The sequence below is a fragment of the Peromyscus leucopus genome, chromosome 12 (genome assembly GCF_004664715.2).
Source record: "Peromyscus leucopus breed LL Stock chromosome 12, UCI_PerLeu_2.1, whole genome shotgun sequence".
Lineage (NCBI taxonomy): Eukaryota > Metazoa > Chordata > Mammalia > Rodentia > Cricetidae > Peromyscus > Peromyscus leucopus.
The window spans coordinates 50626764-50650188 of record NC_051073.1 but is presented as its reverse complement, the minus strand read 5'-3'; the positions used below and the strand labels follow the sequence as shown (position 1 = coordinate 50650188).

The window sequence follows — 23425 nt, the reverse complement described above, 5'->3', positions numbered from 1 at the left end:
GATATTACCCAGTGGGCTAGGCTTTGTCTCCCACAAACTGTGGGGCTGTAGATGGTCTCCCTCCCCTCTCTCTCTCCCTCCCCTCTCTCTCTCCCTCCCCCTCCTTTCTCTCCCTCCCCCTCCTCTCTCTCTCTCTCTCTCTCTCTCTCTCTCTCTCTCTCTCTCTCTCTCTCTCTCATCTATCTTTCCAGGCTCTGGCTCCCAGCTATAAAATGTGAAGCTGCCTTCTGATATTGCAGATCAATGAACACAGAAAAGACATTAAAGAATGTACAGACTAAGGAGAGCAGCAACAGTGGCAGGAACTTTATTTAATACTGGGAGAGAAGGGAAGACTGGGATACTGCTCCCACTGTCTTTGTATTAATCACACTCTGGGTTCATGTCAAGAATCTGCATCTAAAAAGAAACAGAGTTGGAGGTACAGTTCAGTGGTTCAATGCCTGTCTGGCATGTATGAGGTCCTAGGTTCAATCCCCAGTACAGCAAAAAACAAAAACAGTGTTAACTTTATCATACGAGACTAATGGGCAAGCCAGGCATGATTGTGCATACCTTTAATCCCAGCACTCAGGAGGCAGAAGCAGGCAGATCTCTGTGAGTTCAAGGCTAGCCTGGTCGACAAAGTGAGTTCCAGGACTCTTACACAGAGAACCCTGTCTTGACAAGAGAGAGAGAGAGAGGGAGAGAGAGAGAGAGAGAGAGAGAGAGAGAGAGAGAGAGAGAGAGAGAGAGAGAGAGAGAGAGAGAGAGAGAACAAATGGGCAAGGACAAATCTGCTTGTTCCTACCTATCTCACTATCACTTCAGGGTCAGCTCTTTCTTCTCACACAAAGTCTTCAAGTAGACTCCAGTAGATTCCACTGACCATTCTTTTCTCTGACTGCCCCCAACCCTACAGTTTGTCTACATTGTTCACAGTTAAACCTGGCTATTTTTTTCTCTGCTGTTTCCTGTTTCATACATGCAGATCTTGTTTGTCTAATAACATTAGCAACTTCTTTTATTGTCTTCTTCATGGGCATTGCCTATGCATGCACAAAAACAAATGACTCACATCTACAGGTGGCTAGAGAGATGGCTCAGTGATTAAAAATGCTTGCTGCTTTTGCAGGGGACCTAGGGTCAGTCCCGGCACCACTGTGACACTCACAGCTGCCTACAATTCCAGTTCCAGGAGATCTGCTGCCCTCTTCTGATCTCCTCGGACTCATACACACATGTGGTGCACATTCCTACACTCAAGCACAGACACGTAAATAAAACTAACTAAATAAACATTTTTAAAACATGAAAAAAAAATCTTTAGAAAAAAAATTAAATTGCCAAGCTAAAAATTTGGACACATGGCTAGAAATTTAGTAGACAACAGGACAAGTGTTCCTTCTATCCATAGCTAAATGACTTTCTGAAAGCAACAATTTTTTCACCTAAGTCTTCCAATTATTTCTCAGGTACTTGTTGAACCTTATGATGCACCAGGCATTATTCCTGTCATTAAGAGGTGTGGTGACCACACAACCTGCCTTCTGCAACAAAACAATGTATATGTGCATGGGATTATTTTTACCAAACATCTCAGTACGCTTTAGTTACCCATAATGTATTACACTCAAAAGTCAAAGCTAGGAAAGTCTTCTCTATGGTCAAGTTGTCAAAAAAATCAAAACTAAGGTATTTACATTTTAGTGCCTCCCCCCCCCCAAAAAAAAAGGAACAAAGCAAACCCCATCTCCAAACACCAACAGACCCATCCTTCCAGGCCTACCCAATGGGGAAAACATTTATTTTAGCTCATGGTTTCAGTCCATCATAACAGGAAAGCGCAATTAATGGCAGCAAGAGCACATGGAGGGGGATTCCACGTTGTGGTGGATTGGGGAACAGAAAACGGAGCTTAGACAAAGTGGACTGCACTACAACCTTCAAATGATTGCCTCTAGCAGTCTCCTTTGGCCAGTGAGCCGAACCTCCTAAAGGTTTTACAGCCTCCCGAAACAGTATGGCTTACTGTGAAACAGGTGTTTGACACACAAGCCTGTGGGGGACAGTGCAGATTGATACTGTAACACTCAGCCTAAGAAGAACTATAGAGAAGCGGGGGAGTGGAGCATTTCCACTCACCCTGGAAATGAAAGGGCACAGCCAATCCCAGCCCAAAATGACCTTCATCTTTTTCACACAGAAGAGGAAGCTGCCTCCATGCACACAGTCACTTTTATCCCCCGTTTTCTGCAAAATGCTCACCTAACACATGGCCTTAGACACATGGCCTTAGGGACGGAAGACCTGAGAGGCAGATGATAGACCAACACATTTGCAAAAATAATTTATTGTACATGTTTTAAAATCATTTTGTATTAAAATTCCTCATTGCTTTCAAAAGAGTACACACATAGGGAGGTTCACATTTGACGTGTAAAAAATAAAGGGGAAGAAGAAACATCCACCTGCTTTAGTAGTTTAAGGAACTATACTGAAAATGAAACAATAAATTACAATATAGCAATTATTATTACTATAGTATATAGTAGTTAAATAAGAAAGCAAATTCACATTGTCCCGAACCCTTCACTTGACACAGGCTCGCATAGTTGCCTGCTGCAGTGACCTGCATCCGTGGCTAATCCATCTGAGGTATCAGGCTGGGAGATTTCTCATTATACAACAATAAAATAAAAACCTCTGTCCCAGAAAATATCCAAGAAGACAATTTCCCCAACAAAACAAATACTCTATTCCCTCATGACAGGCATTCTCTATGTACAGAGGACAGATACAGTCACTAACTTCCTCCTGGCCTCCCAAGGGACAGGCATGCCTCTTTTGACAGTTTCAAAAGGACAGCAACCCTCTGCTTAGCAACCATCTGCCATAAGACACACACACAACAACTCAAGAAACTGTGTCTTACAGGAAGGCTGGTGGTGATGCAAAGCCAGTGTGTGGTATTAGCAGCAGGAGTTAAGTAATCCTAATGATCCTTTGATGACTTTTACAATAACAATAATAAACACTCTTAAAGGACAGCACATGTTCAAAACTCACAGACTTATGTTTTCAAAAAAAAAAAGATACTGAGGCATCTCAGGAACAATAAAGAAAAGAGAAAGAAGATGCATCGAACATATTTCTATACGTAACACTCAGTGATGTGCCTGAGCTCAGCTGTTCACACACCTATACAGGTGGAGGTAGTGGAAGTAAATGAAGAGCTACGCTCCTTAGGTCTTGGAAGTACCTTTCTCTTCCTCCCACCCTTAGCTTAGGGGTCCATTAAATATAATTGGGGCGGGGCTCCAGCTTGAATGACCAACTGACTCGGTTCCGCATCCTTCCCCTGACTACTTGCTCTCCGCCTTGCCACATCAGCCCAGGCTAACAGAACCCTGCCTTAAACAAAGCCAGGTACTCTCCTTGCTCTACAGGAATAACATCCATGTGTGAGCAGAGGCAGCCAGTGCTTCCAAGGCAGCAGGAAGCTCGTGCTGTGGGATCTTTGATCCATCCCAGACCTCATCTAGCACCTGAACCCCATTGGGACAGCTCTCAGGAACAGCTTTCACGAATTCTGGATATGGAGCCAGACTTCCTATCTGTGCAGAATCAGTGGGAGGACCATCTCCTCCTTCTGGCCACTCACTGCTGGATAGGTTTCTGCATTCTCTTCACTCTGAGACTGCAGAGCACTGCTTTCCGACACAGACCAACCTCCACCGCCTCATTCTAGAAAGAAGGCGAAGACAAACCAAAGTTACGGGCAGGCTTAGTTTCCGTTGTCCACGTGACCTGAGATAGAATCACCGGGGAAAACAATCTCAGTAAGGAGTTGACTTGGTTAGCTTGGCCTGTGTGTCTGGGGGTGGGGAGCAGCTGCGGGGAGAGGGAGGAATGCTGGGTTGATTGCCTTCATCAATGTGAGAGGGCTCAGTCTGCAAGTGGGCAGTGCCATTCCCCAGTCTGGAGCTCGGGATTCTGCAAGGGTAGAGAAAATAGTGGAGCACTAAGTGTGAGTGTGTTCATTCCCCTCTGCTCTTGACGGGGGCTCTGATGTGACCAGAAACTGGAAGTTCCTGCTGCTCTGAGCTCCCTGCAGTCACAAACTGGAACCTGAAATTGGGTTTTAACCCAGCCACAGAAGTGAAACTAGGCCAGTCACTAATTTCCAAAAACCAAAATGGCTTTGAACATTTTGTGTTTTGTATATGGTTTTATTGAGTCTGAGTATAAAAATCTTGCGCCAAATCGGGATCGCCGTCAAATCTGAATAGAGACACTTTACATTCTGTATGCCTGCACAAATGCACACAGGCATATATGTAGACATGCATGCATGCTGAATACTCTTCAAAGGGCTCACTTACTTGCAAAATAATTCATCTTTTATTTGCAAAGTAAATGGATGCTCATTTATTTTGGTACGAGCAGTGATAACTATGCTGGAGCCTTTTGGATAATGAAGGCATTTTGACATTTGATACTTCTTTGTGATCTAACTGTGACAATAGCTAAAGTTTGAGCACCTCCAACCACCTTCAGTGTGCCAGGAGAAACTGACAAGGAACGTGGTGGTGTTGGGTGGCTGGCTTAGGTGGAGGTACTCACATCGGCCCTGGTGGACACTACATGGAGAGAGGCTGCTCTTCTGCAGTGGGGTTCTCAGTAACCGTGGTTGATTCTTTCCTACGGTGCCTCCTCACTACCCTGTCTGCTTATGGGTTGTAAGTTCCAGAGCAAGAAAGTGATTTGAGGAAGAGTGAATGGATAAATGATTGGACACAATGCAAGGCACCAGTACTGCCAAACCAGGCCACCTGCCCTTGTCTGTTCGCTTGCTCATCATTCCAAGTCCCGCTTCTTGGCTTTCTCTACTTACCGTAGAGCAAGAGGGATTCCGGATCAAGCCCGAGACTCTCACAACTGGATATATTCTTATCGTGAAGGTTCTGTCTCATAATGCCAAGCACCAGCTCTTCACTCATCATGTACTCCATGAAGCCATCATCTTCAGCTGGAACTCCAAACTGCAAGTGATAGGTTACCGTGGCGTTTTCAGCACTGGAGGCCAAACCGGTAAAACAGACAGACAGACGACAGACATTATGATGAATAAACGGAATCACAGTGAGGCTGAGGCTCAGACACCACTTTTAGCATTAACACTTCCTTAGCTCCACATCTTCTGTAACCAGCTTCAGAGGGCGCACTAGCCTAGGAGAATGCTCTACCTAGAGTCCTCCTCCTCTGGCCATCACACAACCACCACCAACCGCTCACACTTTAGGGGTCCGCTGAGAGTGGCCTTTGGAAGGGCAGGACACAGCCCAGCTATCATAAAGAAAGACTGAGAGTTGTCACAGCACCCATACAACATCAGCCTTTCATACCACAGGGCGAGCAGGGAGCCTGGCCTTTCTCCCCTTCCTCTATCCCCATTCCCCTGTTCTCAGTGCTGCCACCATGTGGACACAACAGAGCTAGTCAGTTTCATGAGTTCTTTAAAAATGTTATTTATTCTTTCGTAAGTTTCCGCGCGCGCGCACGCACACACACACACACACACACACACACACACACACACACACTTTGATCATACGCTCTCCCAAGTTTAACCAGTTAACCTATAAAAATGATTATAGTCTGACCCAAGGCTCATTACCCTGAGTTAGCTCCAGACCTCTTGATCTCCCAGAAAATGCCCTGTGCACCAGCAGTGGGGTGGGGATGCTTCCCATGTCCACTTCCGGAGTCCTCTAAGTCATAAGGACCAAATTTATCTTTTAGTAATGAAGCCTAAGGAATTTTCAACCCTGAGGAGGCCCTAACCCTTTCATCTTTCGGGACACATTTTTTTTTTCCAATTTTTTTTATAGTGAAAGTAATTATAGATTTATCCTTAATTAGTAGCTTGAGCTGCCCTTTAGACACTACCTCACAGTTATTCTATTTCTATGGTCAAAATGACCCAGATTAGGCTCAGCAATAAAAAAAATTAACAAGTAGTCACATCAGAGAGATTCTTCCAGGCGGAGTTTTATAGATGCTTCAGTCTCTTAATCAGTCCACTGCCCTTCTAAGGATAGGCAAAGAGCGCCCTCTTGAGGCCAGACATCACATAGGCTAATGACTACATTTTAAAATGCAAGGGTTGACTCAGTTTGTTAACTTTCCCAAACAGCAAAGAAGTGTGCCAAGTTCTGTGAACCAAATAAATAACGAAGTTTAGACTCTAACAAAGCCCAGGAACCAGTATTCCACTAAAGGTAGGCTTAAAAGCCCATTTTTCTGACTCCATTCCAGCTACCCGAGGTTGTGGGTGTCCTTAATTATCCCTGAGCGATGTGATTTATCATCACTAAGGAGGATGGCCAGGAGGGCAAGAAGCAACCCTCCATGCTAAGGATCTGGGCTAGCTAATGAAAGGGGCCTGAGGTGGACTTTCAGAAGATCAAGCTGGAAGCAAAGTAAGAGTATCAAGCGGCCCGACCCAGTCTGCGAACTCCATCCCTCTCACCCCTGCCTCCCCAACACCAACTCCCCAGGTGGATTTACAAAGGGCAGAAATTTGAGAGATGTTTTTCTGTGGGCTTTCCCACAGCTGCCCACCACTGCAGTGGGTCCGGCAACTGATACAGCAAACAGTACTTTCAGGTTTCTCCTGAGCCAATCCTGGTCCAAGGTCAAGAACTCTCTGTAGACACAAATGCATGAGCCAGGGACAGGGGTATCTTTTCCCACAAGCAAGGGCATTCTTTTAGATGTGGTGATCTTTGTTTCTCAGGTCAATATTTTCAAAACGTTAAGTAAGCTTTTAAAATACAACAAAAATGTGGGCTGGGGTATGGCTTGGTTGGTGGATTGTTGGTGTATCATGTATGAAACCCTTTAAACCCCAGTACTACATAAAACCTGGTGTGATGAAACATGCCTGTCATCCCATCGTGCAGAGGCAGGAGACTCTGAAGCTTAAGGTCAACCTTGGTTACATGAGTTTGAGGTCAGCTGGACTACATCAGACCCTTCCTCAAAAAAAAAGGGGGGGGGGGTTGTACCAGGCAGTGGCAGCACATACTTTTAATCCCAGCACTTGGGAGACAGAGGCAGGTGGATCTCTGATTTCAAGTTCAATCTGGTCTACAGAGCAAGTTCCAGGACAGCCAAGGCTACACTGAAAGAAACCCTATATAGAATATATATATTAGAATTTCTTTATCAGAAATACTGAAGTCCTTGGATTTTTCTTTCAAAAAAACACTTTTTTTAAGATGTGTGTGTGTGTATGTGTGTGTGTGTGTGTGTGTGTGTGTGTGTCCCCATAGGGATGTTAGATCCCCTGGAACTGGAGTCAGGTGGTTGTGAGCTACCAAACATGGGTGCTGGGAACTGAACTCAGGTTCCCTGGAAGAACAGAAAGTGCTCTCAACAGCTGAGCCATCTCTTCAGCCCCCAAATAACTTGTAAAAACAAATTCTGTAGGGGTCTGGGGATTTAGCTCAGTAATAGAGCGCTTGCCTAGCAAGCAAGTTTAAGGCCCTGAGTTTAGGCCTCAGCTGGGAGTGTGGGGGGTAGAGAGTTCTCTAATATTACATCTTGGCCTGACTTCTAGAGCTGTTTTGTTCAGTTTTCTGGTGCGTTTCCACAATGTCTACTAACCCCAGAGCCTTTATATCCATAGCATAAGGACAGATTCTTGGAAAGACCCAAAGGCTCTGGGGTGGGGGAATCATCCTCCCTCATCTCGACTTTGAAAGTTGGGTCAATCAAAGCATGTGAGGTCTGGCTGTGCACTTCTCCCTTTCCTACTTCTATTTTTGTGCTGGTGACCTATGATGAAAGGCAGCGGGGTCAGAATTGGGCAGCACGTGCCTACAGAGACTTATGGAGAAGAAGGACAGTGGCCCCAGACTTCAGATCCTTTCTAGTCCTACCCCATCAGGTCAGCACTGGTGTCATGGGCTCCTGTCAGTTCTACTGACACTCTGGCTTGAGTGGGAGGGTCAATACATAACACGACGGACCTGAGTGGCTACCTCCCAGTGACACCTGAGGACCAATGGACAATAAAGCTTTGTCACGGAAATCTTGTTTAAAATACTTCCAGTCATGTCTGTGATATAAAATGATAATTAATTAAATGACTACACACACACACACACACACACACACACACACACACACACTTTGGTCTATATCCTCAAACTATTAAAAAATACATGGAATTAAAAAGAAAAAGTATGTGTATAGACACACACTGTGTATAGTAAATATGTTCACAGGAAAAAAACAAGGCAAACAGTGAGGGATGTTAATTTTGTAGGGGTGAGAGTAATTAGTCATCAGTGGTAGCACATAAAGGAGGCAGAAGATAGACGTGGCTGACAGGTGTGTCTGTATATTCTCAATATTACATGAGGAGAATATAGTCCTAAATCACTTTTGTGCCATATAGATCATGTCACTTCCAGTACATCACTCTCTGAGGTTTATGTCTATTTCTGCCTTTAATTTATTTGCATATCTGTTGTTAAACAGAAATGTTTCCCTTGGACAGACTTTTCCTCTCTGTGTGTGGCCTTAGTTGAATCACATAGTTAGTCTGTGATTTCCTTTTTTTCTGCATTGTGAGATATCAACTGAGCTAGGCAGTTTCCAGAAACCATCCCAGCATGACACTGTGATTCTATTATCCGCCCCTTTCCTGCACCAAGGCCCAAGGAAATCATTGTGGGAAAATAATGATGGGTTGGGAAGGTGGGTGGGTGTTCTTCTGAGAAAGATAGTAAAGTTCTATTCTCTTACCTGAAATCCACGATGTCAGCAGAAGTGAAATAACGGCTCAGAGATGGGGACTCTTTATATGTGTCCGTGAGCTAAACACACAGCAAGAAAAAAAACATACAAGTCACTTGTGACCATCTTGCACATCACCTACAAACGCATACGACTACAGAACAAAGAGGAATTCACTGCTAGGAATTCACTTGTCTGGGAGCTCTGGACTAAGAGTAAGGAAGTGTAAGCTGACCACAGATCAAAGCTCAAGTTAACACTCAGTGAGTTCTCAATGTTCTAACTAATAAGAGTCTCATTGAGAGCCAGGTACATGCCTATAATCCTCAGCATTTGGAAAGCTGAGGAAGCCAGACTGCCCAGGAGTTCAAGGTAAGCCTGGTCTTCATAGTGAGTTCTAAGTCAGTCAGGGCTACATAATCAGACTGTCAAAAAAAAAAAAAAATCAAAATGGGTTCATTGGTAAGGTCCAAGTGACTGGCTGGGAGTTCTCAACATCGCTTAAGAGTTGAGCTGGCACTTGGTATCCTTAGTGGTACTAGGGTCAGCGATCCCTAGCAGAAGCTCACAGAAGCACCACTAAACACTGGGGGCGGTGGGGCCAGGGAAAGGGATCAATTCAGCACAAGCCACTCAGCACCAGGGACAAATCGCTGTTCATGGGCTTCTTTCTCCCTTCTGCAGAACTTCATTGTTAGGAGAAATAGCTATCCTGAGTGTCAGGTCTAGCACTTGCCCAGGCAAGAGAACAAAGTGATGAAGTCCCAAAGATATGGAGGCTTTGCAGTAAAATTTGCATGTATCCTAAAACATGACAATACCCATGTTTCCACCACCTACACTTCATGCCTTCACTTTTTGCTATGCAGTAGCTCCATAGTCTATGACAGAGTTATTTTCTGATAAAAACAAATTCAGATTGAAATTATCAAAAGTATACAAATGAGGGGGCAAGGGTAGGTAGAGGCCGCAAAACCAAAGGGAGGCCCGTGAGATTGGGCAAATGAATCTTTAAGAGAGAGGGCGGGGAGACTAATAGAACCCATGTGCTGTGAAAGAGGAAGGGGGAATTCCTAGGCAGATGAGTATGGCAAGGATAGGGGCTAGGAGACAGGGGAGAGGAGCCGACAGGAGTAACAGACAAAACTGTGTGTGTATGAAAACACCATAAGAAAATCTGTTACTTGGCATGCAAATTAAAAATGATAGAAATGCATTTAGTATATCTAACATACTCAACATTGTGGCTTAGCCTGGTCTACTTTCAACATGCCCCCAAACACTTTCTTTCATTAGCCTACAATTGGGCAGACCAATCTAACACAGGCCTGTTTTATAGTAAGGTGCGATACTCATGCAAATTGTCTAAATATTGTCATTAAAGTCAAAACCAGAAAGGCTGTGTATGTGTGGATTTACACCACCAAAAGTCTTGGAACCGTAAATTAAGAATTGAGGACATTCTTTCTCCCTTCCAGGGTACTAACCATCATCCTGACATTGGTATCTAGCTTTTCTTCTATGTTTAGGAATCACTACTTCTTTATAGAATCATAACAACATGTTATTTATATTTTTATTCAAATAAAATGCATTCTATATCATCTTCTAAGAGCTGCTTTTTTGTTTGTGCTTTTTTTTTCTTTAGATATATTCTCAATATTTTAATCAAGCTGGTCTCAAACTCCTGACTCAGTATCTTCCTGCCTCAGATTCCCAAGTAGCTAAGACCACAGGTGTGTACCATTGTGTACAATTTAAGATTTGCTTTTTTTAACTGAAAATTACATTTGAGATTTATGCCTAAAAAACATCTCAGTGAAGCCCCTTCAGTCCATCTCCCACATAACTGCATTAAGTCATTACCGCAGCTCATCCATTTCCCAACTGATGACCATATGACTTCCTTCCATGTTGTCTCTGTCATAAACTGTGCTGATGCAATCATCCCCAGACATCTCTGTGCACCTCTTTGTTCACGTGAGACTCTCCCCAGGTATACAGCCAGAAATGGAATTATTGGTCCAAAAGCAGTTGCATCTTCAACTCAACTCATTCTTGTTGAATGTTCGCCATTTTTCTCTCCTTCTTACACTCATATCCATTCAATTCCCCATATTCTTACTAGACTTAAAAGCTTTTTCCAATCTGGGGAATGTAGGATCATGTCTCACATTGTATATACTACCTTTCCTACTAGAGGGGGAGCATCTTTCCATGTGTTCAACTCTTTAGGACCTCTTATCTCTGAATCATCTGTTATTTCCTTTTCTTAACTTTTTTCCTATCTATTTGGAGTGATTGGTTTTATTTTCAAACAGTAGTTGTTGGTATTATATGGCATCATCTTTTTCTGATCTTTAAAAATTATTTTTATTTCTCTGCATTTTGTCTGCATATCTGTACATGTACTGTACATGTACTTGGTGCCTCTGGAGGCAGGAGAAGGCACTGGATCCCTGGAACTAGAATTACAGATCTTGTGTGTAAGCAGAGGTTTCTGTCCCTCCAGCAACTCCCAAATACCCAGCAGTCACTTCCTAAATTACCACACAGAGGCTTATGTTAATTATAAATGCTTGACCCGTAGCTCAGGCTTACTAATTAGCTCTTGCACTTAAATTAACCCATAATTCTTATTTATTTATTTATTTATTCTTATTTAGTCACGTGAATACTGGGAACCAAACCTATATCCTCTGCAACAGCAAAAAAGTCCTCTAAACAGCTGAGCTATCTCCCCAGCCTTTGATTAGTCCTCCCATCAAGTTTTAGAGATACAAATCCTAACTGCTTTGTAAAGGAACAGATGGCTGATGAAATTAGCACTGTGTTCCTTCTGCATTTACGTTGGAAAGTTAGAACCTTGTTCTCCAACACACTAGCTCTAGGATAAGTCAGGACTGGGATCTGGTACCACTCTCAGCATGGAAATAGCTCTGGCATTAGAGTAACAGCTACATCAAAAACAGGGCCGGATCCACTCCTACCCAGCTTGCAGCCTCCATCCAGACACTGCTCTGAGCCTATTGCTTTACCGGTGGTAACTTTGTGATGAGCTAGCCATCTCCAGGTATACCAGAAAGCCTTAGTGAGCCATGAATTTATCAAATAGTAAGCACTGTAACATATAACCTAGTAGAACCCTATGAAAGTGCACACCTTCTTTCCTATCTAATCTCAAGAAGGTTGCACAACCAAGCACTCCCACCTAACCCTATGGAAACTCAGTGATGCTTAGGACTTGTATAACTCTAATATTAGAAATGGAACCTTTATAAGGATCTCACATAACAGACATTTTGTCACTTTCTCTCTACAGATTAAGAACCAGTATTCCAAGATGTTAAAAACTTGCTAGTTTCTTCATACACAACTAGTAAATTCTGAGGGCCAAATTTACTTTTAGGTATGATAGACATGAAGTCCAAATCATTCCTATTTTACCTCATTACCCACAGAAGGTGAAGCAATGGAGGTACGCATCTTCCACCGAATTATCAAGAAAGGGAAAAAACATAACGTAATAAGAGCTTTGCGGCAGGGGGCAGGAGAGAGAAAGAAGTCATCTCAGTTCTTAAGCTCCAGTATGAAGAAGATGGATGATGGACAAGAGGGGACATTCGGGTTCTGGAAGGCAACTTCCACTGCTCAGCATGAAGGGAAAGTGCTGACAGGTGGGGAATGCTGCAAAGGATGTTTTCCCAGCACTAAAAACACTGATAATAAATAATAACCATATGCCTCCCTTCTTGTAGGTTGTGCCAATCATTCTTTGTAAAAACTTGTGTGTGTGTGCATGTTTAATATATATTTGTGTGTGTATACCTGTTGTACCAGAAGTCCTCTTTCCCTGTTGCTCTCCACCTCACCTTTTAAGCTAGTCTCCCTCCCTGAATCCAGAGCTCATCAAATAGCTAGACTAGGTGGCTAGCAAGCTCTAGGGATCTTCAGTCTCCCATTCCTGACTCTCTCACCACCCATAGGATTATAGATTCAGGCATCCATGCCTGACTGCTTCACATGGGTTTTGAGGATCGAAACTCAGGTCTTCATGTTTCCACAGCCATCTCCCCAATACCTACCATTAGTCCCAACCTGCTCTTTCCCCACACTTCTTCCTAAGTCTATCCTAGGATCTAGAACTCTGTTTGCACATAGCAGACTCTCAGCAAAATGGTCAAAGCTAAAATTGCAAATTAAAAGATGGAATTCATGGCTGGTGCACAGTTAGTGCACATTCTAAGGGTCTTTTTGTTGTTGTAGTTGGGACATATCAGCATTTCCTAAGAGATCTCTCGATAACTTCAGTAACACCCTTAATGGCAATATTCAAAATCTCACTGATAATCTCTTTCACAGAGATTGCACTCTTGGCTTTAACTGACTCATTCCTCAGAATGACAGAAATGCTGCCTACTAAATAATCGAGGGATGACTGCCCTGGCTGACACTTCTCATTGCACACATAACTATACTGGTATTACAAAAATTCAGCTATAAAAATTAACAAAAACACTACTTGGTGAGATAGAGATATCTCATGCTTTGATCTACTTGATTTTGCATTGGGTTCATAGGACTCCTAGTCACAGAGCATATTCCAAGCTCTAGACACTGTCCACTTGATAGTTGTAATAGCAATGTTTATAGTGTACAATATCCTCTGAAAATTGTTTTTGTTCCTACAATCCTTCTTCCCCCTCCTCAGTGGGATTCCTGAGCTCTGCCTAATGCTTGACTATGAGTCTCTGCATCTGCTTCCATCAGTTGCCAGATGATGATGCTCTGATGACAATTGAGTTGGCACCAATCTATGAGTAGAGCAGAAGGGACATCATAAGAACAGGGCTCATATGGGCACACAGAGGCTGAAGTGACAAACACGGACCCTGTATGGTTCTGATCTAGGTCTTGTGCATACACCTTATAGTCGCATAGCTTAGTGTTCTTGTAGGACTCCCAACAATGGGAGTGGGGGTGTCTCTGACTCTTTAGCCTGTGCTTGGGACCCCTTTTCCTCTTGCTGTGGGTTGCCTCATCCAGCCTTGATATGACGGTTTGTGCCTAGTCTTATTGTATCTTGTTAGGCCATGTTCTGTGGATACCCCTGGGAGGCCTGCTCTTTTTTTTTTTTTTCTTAAGGGAAACAAAGAAAGAGTTGATCTGGGAGAGAGAGAAGGTTGGGGCAGGGACTGAGAGGAGTGGATGGAGAGGAACCTGAAGTTGGAATGGAATGTAAGAGAGAAGAATAAGGGGTTTTTTTTTTTTTTAAGTGTTTTTGTTTGTTTGGGCATTTTTTACTTCTTCATTTAGTTTGGTTGGTTAGTTGGTTTGCTTTGGTTTTGGAGACAGGGTTTCACTCTGTAGGCTAGGTTGGGGTGGAACTTTATTATATAGCCCAAGTTGCAATCTTCCTGTCTCAGCCTCCTAAGTACTGGGATTAGAGGCATTAGTCATTCCACCTACCTACTCAAAAGTTAAGTGTTTAATAATCTGTTGACATTAAGTGTGCTGTCCTTGGCTAGAATGACATCAGAGAACTGTGTGAACACCAAGGCACCAGGAGCAAGGAATGGTGGGTTGAGACTAGAATCTCAGAATGGCAATAATTGAGGGTAGCTCTGATGCACTGTGTTTTCATTACACTTTTACCAGAGTGGAAACCCAACTGAAAGATGAGAACTGTTAAACAAAAATTATAGGAGGGTAGCTTGAGAGAGTGGTTAGAGGTACTTCCTGCTCTTGTACAGGACTCAGGTTACCAGCACCCATATCAGGTGACTCACAACCCATCTGTCTCCAGTTCTGGTGGATCTGACACCCTCTGGCCTCCATGGACACTGGCCATGTGATGCATATAAACTCACAAAGGCACACATACATACTCACAAATAAACTATTTGAAATCATTTTAAAAATACAGGAAGTCTTTGTTGTTTTTGTTACACTCCTGTACAGACCCAAGCTAAAACATCAAGACAAGGTCACAAAAGCTGGATTTCTGCCTTACCAGGCTGAAGCTAAGATGTGCATCCAACTGTCTGGGAAATCAGGATTGCAGTGACAGCCAGATTTCCCAATCAGGGCAGTTTCAACTTGTTTAATAATGAAGTTCCCCCAAGGCTGTTTCTTTTCTTGTAAAAACCAATACTCTGAATCAACCTATGCTTCACAAACCAGTTATTTTCCTGCCGTTCCATCTCCCTGTCTCTGCTTTACAAGGAAGCCGCTTTGAATGACCTTTCCACTCTTGTTTCATTGTTCCTTTCTTCAAGCCTTTCTAGTTCTATAAAACCAAACTTCGGTGCTCAGACCACCAGAGGATGTATTATTTTTATGGAGTGAGGTGTTCCACATGTCTAGGAGTGGAAGAAAGCCAATCAATCACTACATGGTGCGTTACCGTACCTCACACTGGTAAGGTTAAAACAGGAGCCTGGAGACTAAGAAGACAGCATGGGCTGCATAGTGAGAACCTGCCTCAGAATATTCCTGGATCTGGCATGAACTCCCATCTTTGAGAGCCAAGACTGACCCACGAAATCTGCAATCTGTCTGCAGAGCCTTCATCTTGCAGAAGTCTCTACATTTCCTGTCCCACAGATCATGCACCTAGCCTTCCAACCAGGAGGCTGGAGTTCTACTCTTCTTCTCCCCTTTCCAAACACTAGGTTCCTCTCAGTAAAGATGCCTGTTAAATTGGAGCTCTTCCTTACTGCCCCCAAGACTGCCCCAATTCAAACGGCCTTCGTTTCTCAGATGCACTGCTACATTACCTCAACACTAGTCTCTTCAGGTACTGTCCAGTACCACACAGAAAGAAGAAAATCTAACCATGTCAGTCTACAACTTAAAATCTTTACATAGTCTACCCAAAAGTGGGGAGATTTCCATGACCTGCTCCCTACTTTTCTGTCTAATTTAACCCCTGAGTGTCCTCAATACAGAATGCTCAAGCTCAGTATACCGCTGCACAGACTCCTGAAATGATACGTGTAGATACATATCGTGTTGTTCCATCTCCCAGTCCCCACTTTACAAATATATATATATATATATATATATATATATATATATATATATATATATATCTCCTATAACTATCCTGAATACCTCCTTTGTGGATGTATGAGTATGATGGACTGAGGAGATGACTCATTCAGTAAAGCATTTGCAGCATAAGCATGAGGAATTGAGTCCAATCTCCAGAACTCACATAAAAAGTCAAGCGTAGTAGCACCTGCCTGTAATCACAGTGCTGGGCAGGCAGACAGCAGGATCCCTAGGGCACACTGGTCATCCAACCTAGTCAAACTGGATGCTCTCTGGGTCCCAGTGAAAAATGCTGTCTCAAAAAATAATAATAGTAATAAAGTGGAAAGCAATTGAAGAAAACACCTAATGTCAACCTCTGGTCTCCACATGTGCACATGTGCATGTAGACACATAAATGACATGTACACGTTTGCACACAAACACACACAGAATGCCAACACTGTATGTAACTCAGCATTAGGACATAACTACACTGTTTTTTTAACTTTGATTGCTTCCTCTACTTGGACTTCCCCCTAAGCAAGGACTATGTGGCCTTGGAATTTGGCATTATTAGGTCACCAGTGAATACAGGCCGGGTGAAATACAGGACAAGCATGTGTGAAGGATGCTCTCTTCTGGGATGCACACAGCTGGAGGCCAGGCCAGGCTCATTCCAGTTGCCGGCTTTGCCGCCTGAAGATGCATTTATAAGCATCTTCTGCTGTTCACTCTAGAGCTTTGCCGATTGATCTAACAGAACTCATAATCCAATGTTCAGAGCTCCATAAACAATACATAAGGCATAATCACCCTTTTAGTGAGCAAGTGATGCAATTCCTCTTCATTAACACACTCCTCTGGAATCTTGAACACGATGAAGAAGGTTTTGTTTGATGATAATTCAGGTATTTCATTTTCATCTTCATCGATGTAAGTTACTAAAGAGATTCAGGGGGTAAAAATAAAAGTAAGGATATGCATAAAATAGTGAATTTAATAAAGACAGATGTGGTGGTGCACACCTGTAATCTCAGAACACAGAGGCAAGGGAACCACTTCAAGTTCCAGGCCAGCTTGATCTACATAGTTAGCTCCAGGACACCCATGACTTCACGGTGAGACTGGATCTCAAAATACACAAAGCAAAGAAAAAAAAGGCATTCATTCTGTTGGCTTCTCTAACTAAACCTAACCTAACTATCCACACTCCTGGAAGCTAAAGCCTGGACACAGTCAGTAAGTATAAGCAGGAATACGTCCTTTGATCAGCAAAACAGAATAAAAGAAAGATGTTTGTCTTCATTGTGATCAACATTTTGTTGGTTTTAAGGCAAAGGGGTCTCTGACATCACTGAATATAGGCCAGGGGAAGGACCAGGAGGAAAGAACTAGAAAACTGTGAACTTGTTTGTGACACTGAACCTGAAGGTTTTCTGGGTACTCAGGTGTCGGGAGAAGCACCAGAAGACATATAGGGAGTAATCACAAGCAGCTTCCGTGAACCAGCTTCCAGTTCAGTGCTGTCAAAGACCATGAAGAGAAAGTGATATCATGGACAAGAATGGAGGTAAGACTAGAAAATGAGGATATGAGTTTATGTCTCCAAGCGTTCCAAGAGACAGGGCATGGGCATGAAGTCATCACTCCAGCCTGTGTCCCACAGAAGAGGGCTGCAGACGTACTCTATTTGCAGAAGGGAAACCAAACTTCACTTGGAGCCCCAGGGCCTGCAGAGCAACTCCTAGGACAATGAGCTCTGTGTTCTAATGACTAGAGCTAATTGATTTTTAAACAGTTAGAGCTGGAGGAATGAAGGAACACCACACAAAGCCAGGAGCCAGGAGCCAGAAGCTGGCACCAGTGTGTTTATGACTGCCTTCCTGGCTCCACTCCAGCCTCACAGGCTTGCTCCACACAGGGGGCCACCTCATCTGCCCTGTGAAAAGCGTGGGCTGCTGAGGAACGAGGTGCTCTCAGACTTCCCCCTCAAATTCTATGCATCATACGTAACCAACTCTGCGTCTTTTACTGGACTTCGAAAGGCCATCCTGGAATGATGTTTCCATCAGTGTTTGTGATCGAAACGCAGATAAACTGCAGGGCTGTGCTGTCTCAAAAATCCAAGTGGAGAGCAATTGAAGATGACACCTGATGTCAACCTGTGACCTCCACATGTGCATGCACACACACAAATGAACATGTACAACAATGTTACCCAGCTGTGACCCCCATGAACTACAATAATGACCAGTGTAGCAAAATACGCCCATGGATGCAATAGATACAAGAATGTTACAGGAATAACCAACTGCTCTCTGATTAGATTTAAGATCCAGTCCATTAGAGAAAACTCATATCTGGTCTTGTAAAATCTGTCCAGGAGCCCATGATTGGGGAATTCATAGGCCACAGGAATAAACATACTGCTGTTATTCTGCTAAATGGACATAATAATAGCAAACTGCCGCTAAATTCCTATCTCTATATTTATAGATTAGTGATGTTCTCAGACTTCATCAGAGAAGTTTTTTGTGCAATGGGTGGTGGTGAACATAGAAATTCAAACCTGATCGGAGTGCAGAGAACAAGTCTCAGCGGAGTGTTCAGCCATGACTGGAACATCTACATCACTCTACCCACCGCCAAAGCTCAGAGGCAATTGTGGAAGGGTCAAAAAGATTGTAAGAACTCGGAGTCAGGAAGACAAGAATGAAACAATGTCTTCTAGACATGAAGGACAGCTGCACTCATGAACTCATAGCAGCTGTGGTAGTCTGCAGAAGGCCCGCAGGAGATCAGGCTGATCAGCATCCTAACATGGAGGAAGGAGGGGCCCATGAGCCTCCACCTCCTAGAAACTATTGGCAGTTAATGGCTTCTAGGGAAGGGAGAGAGGTTTTTTTTTTTAACTTTTTATTGATTCTTTGTGGATTTTACATAATGCACTCCAATCCCATTCATCTCCCCTATCCCCTCATATCTGCCCTCTGCCCTTGCAACCTATAATAAACAAAATAAAATAAAATTTAAAACAAAACAAAACAAAAACTCTCGTCTTGGAGGCTGTAGTGTGTCACAGTGAGTCACACAGTTTACCCTTCAGTGTGTACCTCCTTACTTGCGAGTGCTCATTGCAATGAGTCATTGGTTTGGCTCAAGGCCTCTGGCTTCTGCTTCACTATCAGTGCTGGGCCCTCACTTGGACTCCTTTTGGATACCTTGTTGTTGCCCTGTGTCATGGAGATCCTGCAGCTTTGGACTGCAGGACCAGCCCCTTCATGTGCTCCAGTAGGGCATAGATGGGGTGGATGTTGGGGTGATCCAACTCATAGCCCTGGTTCTGGGCCTAGGTGGTAGCTGGATTGATCAGCCTGCCAGCACTCCCTTATCCTCACCACCAGGCTAAGCTCTCCAGCACTGCCTGGCTAGCTCACCCAATGTTGCAGGCAACAAGGGGTGGGGCCAGTTCTCCTGCTCACACTCTCAGAGCTGGCTCACCTGCACCCACACACACCACCAGGGCCAGCTGTATATGCTGCCCAGGTGAGGTGCAGCTCCCACTCTCTGGAGTTCTGCAGCTGGAGAGGGGCAGGACCAGCATAGCTCAACCATGCTTCAGGAGATGATCCTACTCCTAGGAGTATATGGTCTGAACAAATTAGCCTTGGTAGATTATTAAAACAAAAAAACAAGGACATGAAGTCGAGAAGGGGTGAGGAGACAGGGGTGGATCTAGGAGGAGTTAGGGGGAAGAGTAGGGGTGAATATGATCAAAATGTATTGTAAAATTGGTAGAAATATTTAAATTAAAAAAAAACTATCACTAACTCCCAAACTTCTGTTCACTAACCCACCCAAAAAAGGGAATGTCTTTTCTGACTTCAGTAATCATAGATTAGTTTTGCTTATTTTGAACTTTAAATAAACAGAACTATCCTAGAAAAGAAAACAAAAAAGCCAAGCATGATGGTATGTACTTCTTTCTAATTTCCGTTCTGGGAGGGGACAGGCAGAGCGGCAGGGCTCATTGGGCACCCAGCCTAGCTTACTTGGTGAGTTTAAGGCCAACATGACATACCATCTGAAAATCAAGATGAATGGCCCCTGAGGAATAACAGCCAAAGTTATCCTTCAGTTTCCATACACGAACAAACACACACGCACACACATACACACACACACACACACTAAGAATTCTGATACTTGCCAGTTAGCAGTGGCTCACACCTTTAATCCCAGTACTCAGGAGGCAGAAGTAGGGGGATCTCTCTGAGTTCCAGGCCTTCCTGGGCTAATCAGAGAAACCCTGTCTTGAAAAAACAGAAGGGGGAGAAGGAGGCGGGGGAAGGAAAGGGAGAGGGGCAGGGAGAAGGGAGGGGAGGAGGAGGAATTCTGACACTTATTCCCAAGGAGATAGTACTATGAGGAATTAGGGGCAAAGAATGCACCCTAGAGAGTTTTTAGCAAAGTTGGCCTGAGATTGCCAGCCTTGGAAAGGCCTGTTCAGGGTGACTTCGGGCTAGCAACTGGAGCTTGGATTTGAAAAAGATTCCCATCAGCCCCTGACTTACAAGGGTGACCCATTGTGCCTCATCTACTTGGATAAACAACATTGTTAGTCAACATCTCCTTTCCTTCTGAGAGTCTGTAAATGTGGTATACTCAAGACAGAGGCTGTATAACAACCAACACCCAATGAAAACCTTGACACAAAATGTCTAGCAGACATCCAGAATAGCTCTTGCACATGTCTAGTCAAAACAAAACTTGAATCTCAAGTACCTATACTGGGAAAGAACTCAAAAACCTGATCCCAAATTCCTGTGGATTCTGTTATAATAATAAATGCCTTTATTTAATGGCTATTCATAATTTTAAATATTCCGTGAGGACTGCATGCCGTCTTAAAAATTCACTCACTCATTTTAGGGAATCCCATACAGAGGGTTAGCCCTGAATTCTTATTTGTTGTAAATCATTGAATACTTTTTGTCTGACCCTAAAAAGTATGCCATCTTACCCAAAAATTTGAAAACTACAAAAAATTGGAACCCAATCCAAAAAATCGTACTCTTCATAATCGTTTGTTATGGTTTAGAACTTAGATGCCCTCCAAAGGCTCATGTGTTGATAGTTTGTCTCCCAGTGTAAGGTGCTACTGGGAGGCTTTCGGTGGTGAAGAGCAGTGCAAAAATGATAAGTTACTGAGGACACGCCCTTGAAGGCAATACCCAGGGCCCTACCCCTGCCCCATCCTCGCCCCCAGCCCTGCCTGACCACCAGGAAATAAGCAGCTTTGCCCCACCTTGCATGCCCCATATGATGCTATGCTTTCCCACTCAAAACGACAGAGTCAAGAGGCCCCATGGAGTGGGGCCATAAGTCAAAATAAACCTTTCTTCCTTTTGAGTAGTTTATTGCAGATATTTACTTGGTCATGGCAAAGGAAAACTGACTAGTAAGTCCTTTCATTAAATGTTTCTTCCCTCCCCACCTCCTTTATTTTACTTTTCCTTTATCTATCTATCTATCTATCTATCTAATATACATATACATACAATAATATACATACAATAATATACATACAATAATATACTATATATATATATATATATATATATATATATATATATATACACACACATTAGTGCTGGAGATTGGAATCAGGTCCTCACATACATCATATGTTGGAAGTCTTACCAAGTAGATCTTTTTTTTTTTTTTTTTTTTTTTTTTTTGAGACAGGATTTCTCTGTGTAGTTTTGATACCTGTCCTCGATTTCACTCTGTAGACCAGGCTGGCCTCGAACTCACAGAGATCCGCCTGGCTCTGCCTCCCGAGTATTGGTATTAAAGGCATGTGCCACCACCACCCGGCTGTATCCCAATTTTTGTTGTTACTGCTATATGTCTTGATCCTTTCATCATTATTTTAATGTCAAAGTCATTGCTCATACATGTGAAATTCATTTTTTAAAAAGCCTTCATGTTTATGATTGGGTCATTTCTCAACTCTAAGGCTATAATCAAGTGCATAATGTTCATCAGAGACTTGTCCTCTTTGATCACATGACACTCAGGATTTCAGGTTTCTACTTCTGAGAGCGATGCTGCAATAGATGTCTGTGAGTTCTCTACCCACCACATAGTATTCTCTCAATGACTCAGAAAGGAACAGGGATGCTGCAAGATGTGTTAGAGATTCCAACAACTAAGTATTAATAACTAATAACTGAGTCAATTCCAGTAACTCAAGATGTTGCAAAGAGACAGCAAGTTCAAAATGAGGTCTCTAATACCATCTCTGATGACATGTGCTTAGCTTGTAGCCTAGAAATAATTCAATCTCTATGGAGATATGGCTTTTAATTGTGTTCATTAAAACAAAAATAATAACAGACTTGGCCAGTCAGAATAGTTTGTATACAACTAATGAGAGTTGATACAAGCAATGCTTTCCATGGAGAGGATATGAGATGGCTTTATTTTTAAAATCACAGACACATTCCCAGTATGTAGGAGGAACATGATGATAGATCTTCAGCTAAACTGTGAGACCTGAAGCTGGAGAGGGAGCTATTAAATGCTAGATGATGTCAGGAGGTTAATAGAGCATTGCCAAGAGTCTCTTGAGAAGAAGGTAGAGGATGTGTTTGAACCACAACTCACACTTTGGATCAGTTGGAACCAGAAGAGCTTGAAGCCATCAAGGCTACTGGGTACAATACTGGGAATCTTATTTTCCCTGTCAGTGGAGGAAAGAAGAAAGGAGGGAGGGAAAGAGGGACAGAGAACAGAGCTGGTGTACAGTTAACCACACTTAGTTTTGACACCAGGCTAGCTCGTTATTAGCCATGTGATCTTGAGGAGGTCACCCAAATCTTTGAAGCTAGCCCATCAACAGAAATATTAACACCAATGTTGCAAGTAAAGGTAAAGATGAAAAGGAATGCAAATAAATTATACAGCACAGGATCGGGGACAGTCACTATTAAGGAATGATTGGAAACATTTGGTTACTACCTAGAGAAAGGAGAGCAGAAATCAAAGTGGTTCTATGGTAGCAAGCCTGTCCAAGAAAAAGAACAGCTCTTCAGTAATCACTACATACAAACAGCCTGCTACCATTTTATACGCTTCCCTCACATCATTCCCATGAATTCAATGTCATGTTTTCATCTTAAAAGGCTTAAAGAAAAATTTTTTCAGGCCAATAAGTTAATATGTATTAGGGTCAAGGTATGTTAATAGATTCAGAAATCATTTTATTTTACCAGTAACCCAAGAGGACTGAGGCAGAATACAAACATATTCTAGTTTCGCATATATAATGATGGAAATGGTAATAGTTCTAAGTGGAGAAATCTTATAAAGACTGTCTCTAAAACTCAGTAGCCTGTGTAGTTGTAAACCAAATTTCTCTCCTACAGGATAGGCTGCTGCCCAATGTATCAATGAGCTTTCCAAGGGAAGAAAATTAAGACTATGAAAGGTGAGAGAGTTAAAAGAGGGGCTGGAGAGATGGCTCAGAGGTTAAGAGCACTGACTGCTCTTCCAGAGGTCCTGAGTTCAATTCCCAGCAACCACATGGTGG

At 43.0% G+C, this 23425-nt stretch overlaps 1 protein-coding gene across 1 annotated transcript in view; it reads right to left on the bottom strand.

The window, feature by feature from the left end:
• Positions 1–2313: 2313 nt before the first annotated feature.
• Positions 2314–23425, bottom strand: part of C12H3orf52 (chromosome 12 C3orf52 homolog) — a 32847-nt gene continuing 11735 nt past the window's right edge. Inside the window, exons 3-6 of the mRNA XM_037209736.1 lie at positions 16642–16769; positions 8800–8870; positions 4877–5058; positions 2314–3726 (exon numbers count right to left, since the gene is read on the bottom strand). Coding sequence (XP_037065631.1) covers positions 3722–3726; positions 4877–5058; positions 8800–8870; positions 16642–16769 — 386 coding nt within the window. The 3' untranslated portion in view covers positions 2314–3721. The remainder of the gene's footprint in view (positions 3727–4876; positions 5059–8799; positions 8871–16641; positions 16770–23425) is intronic.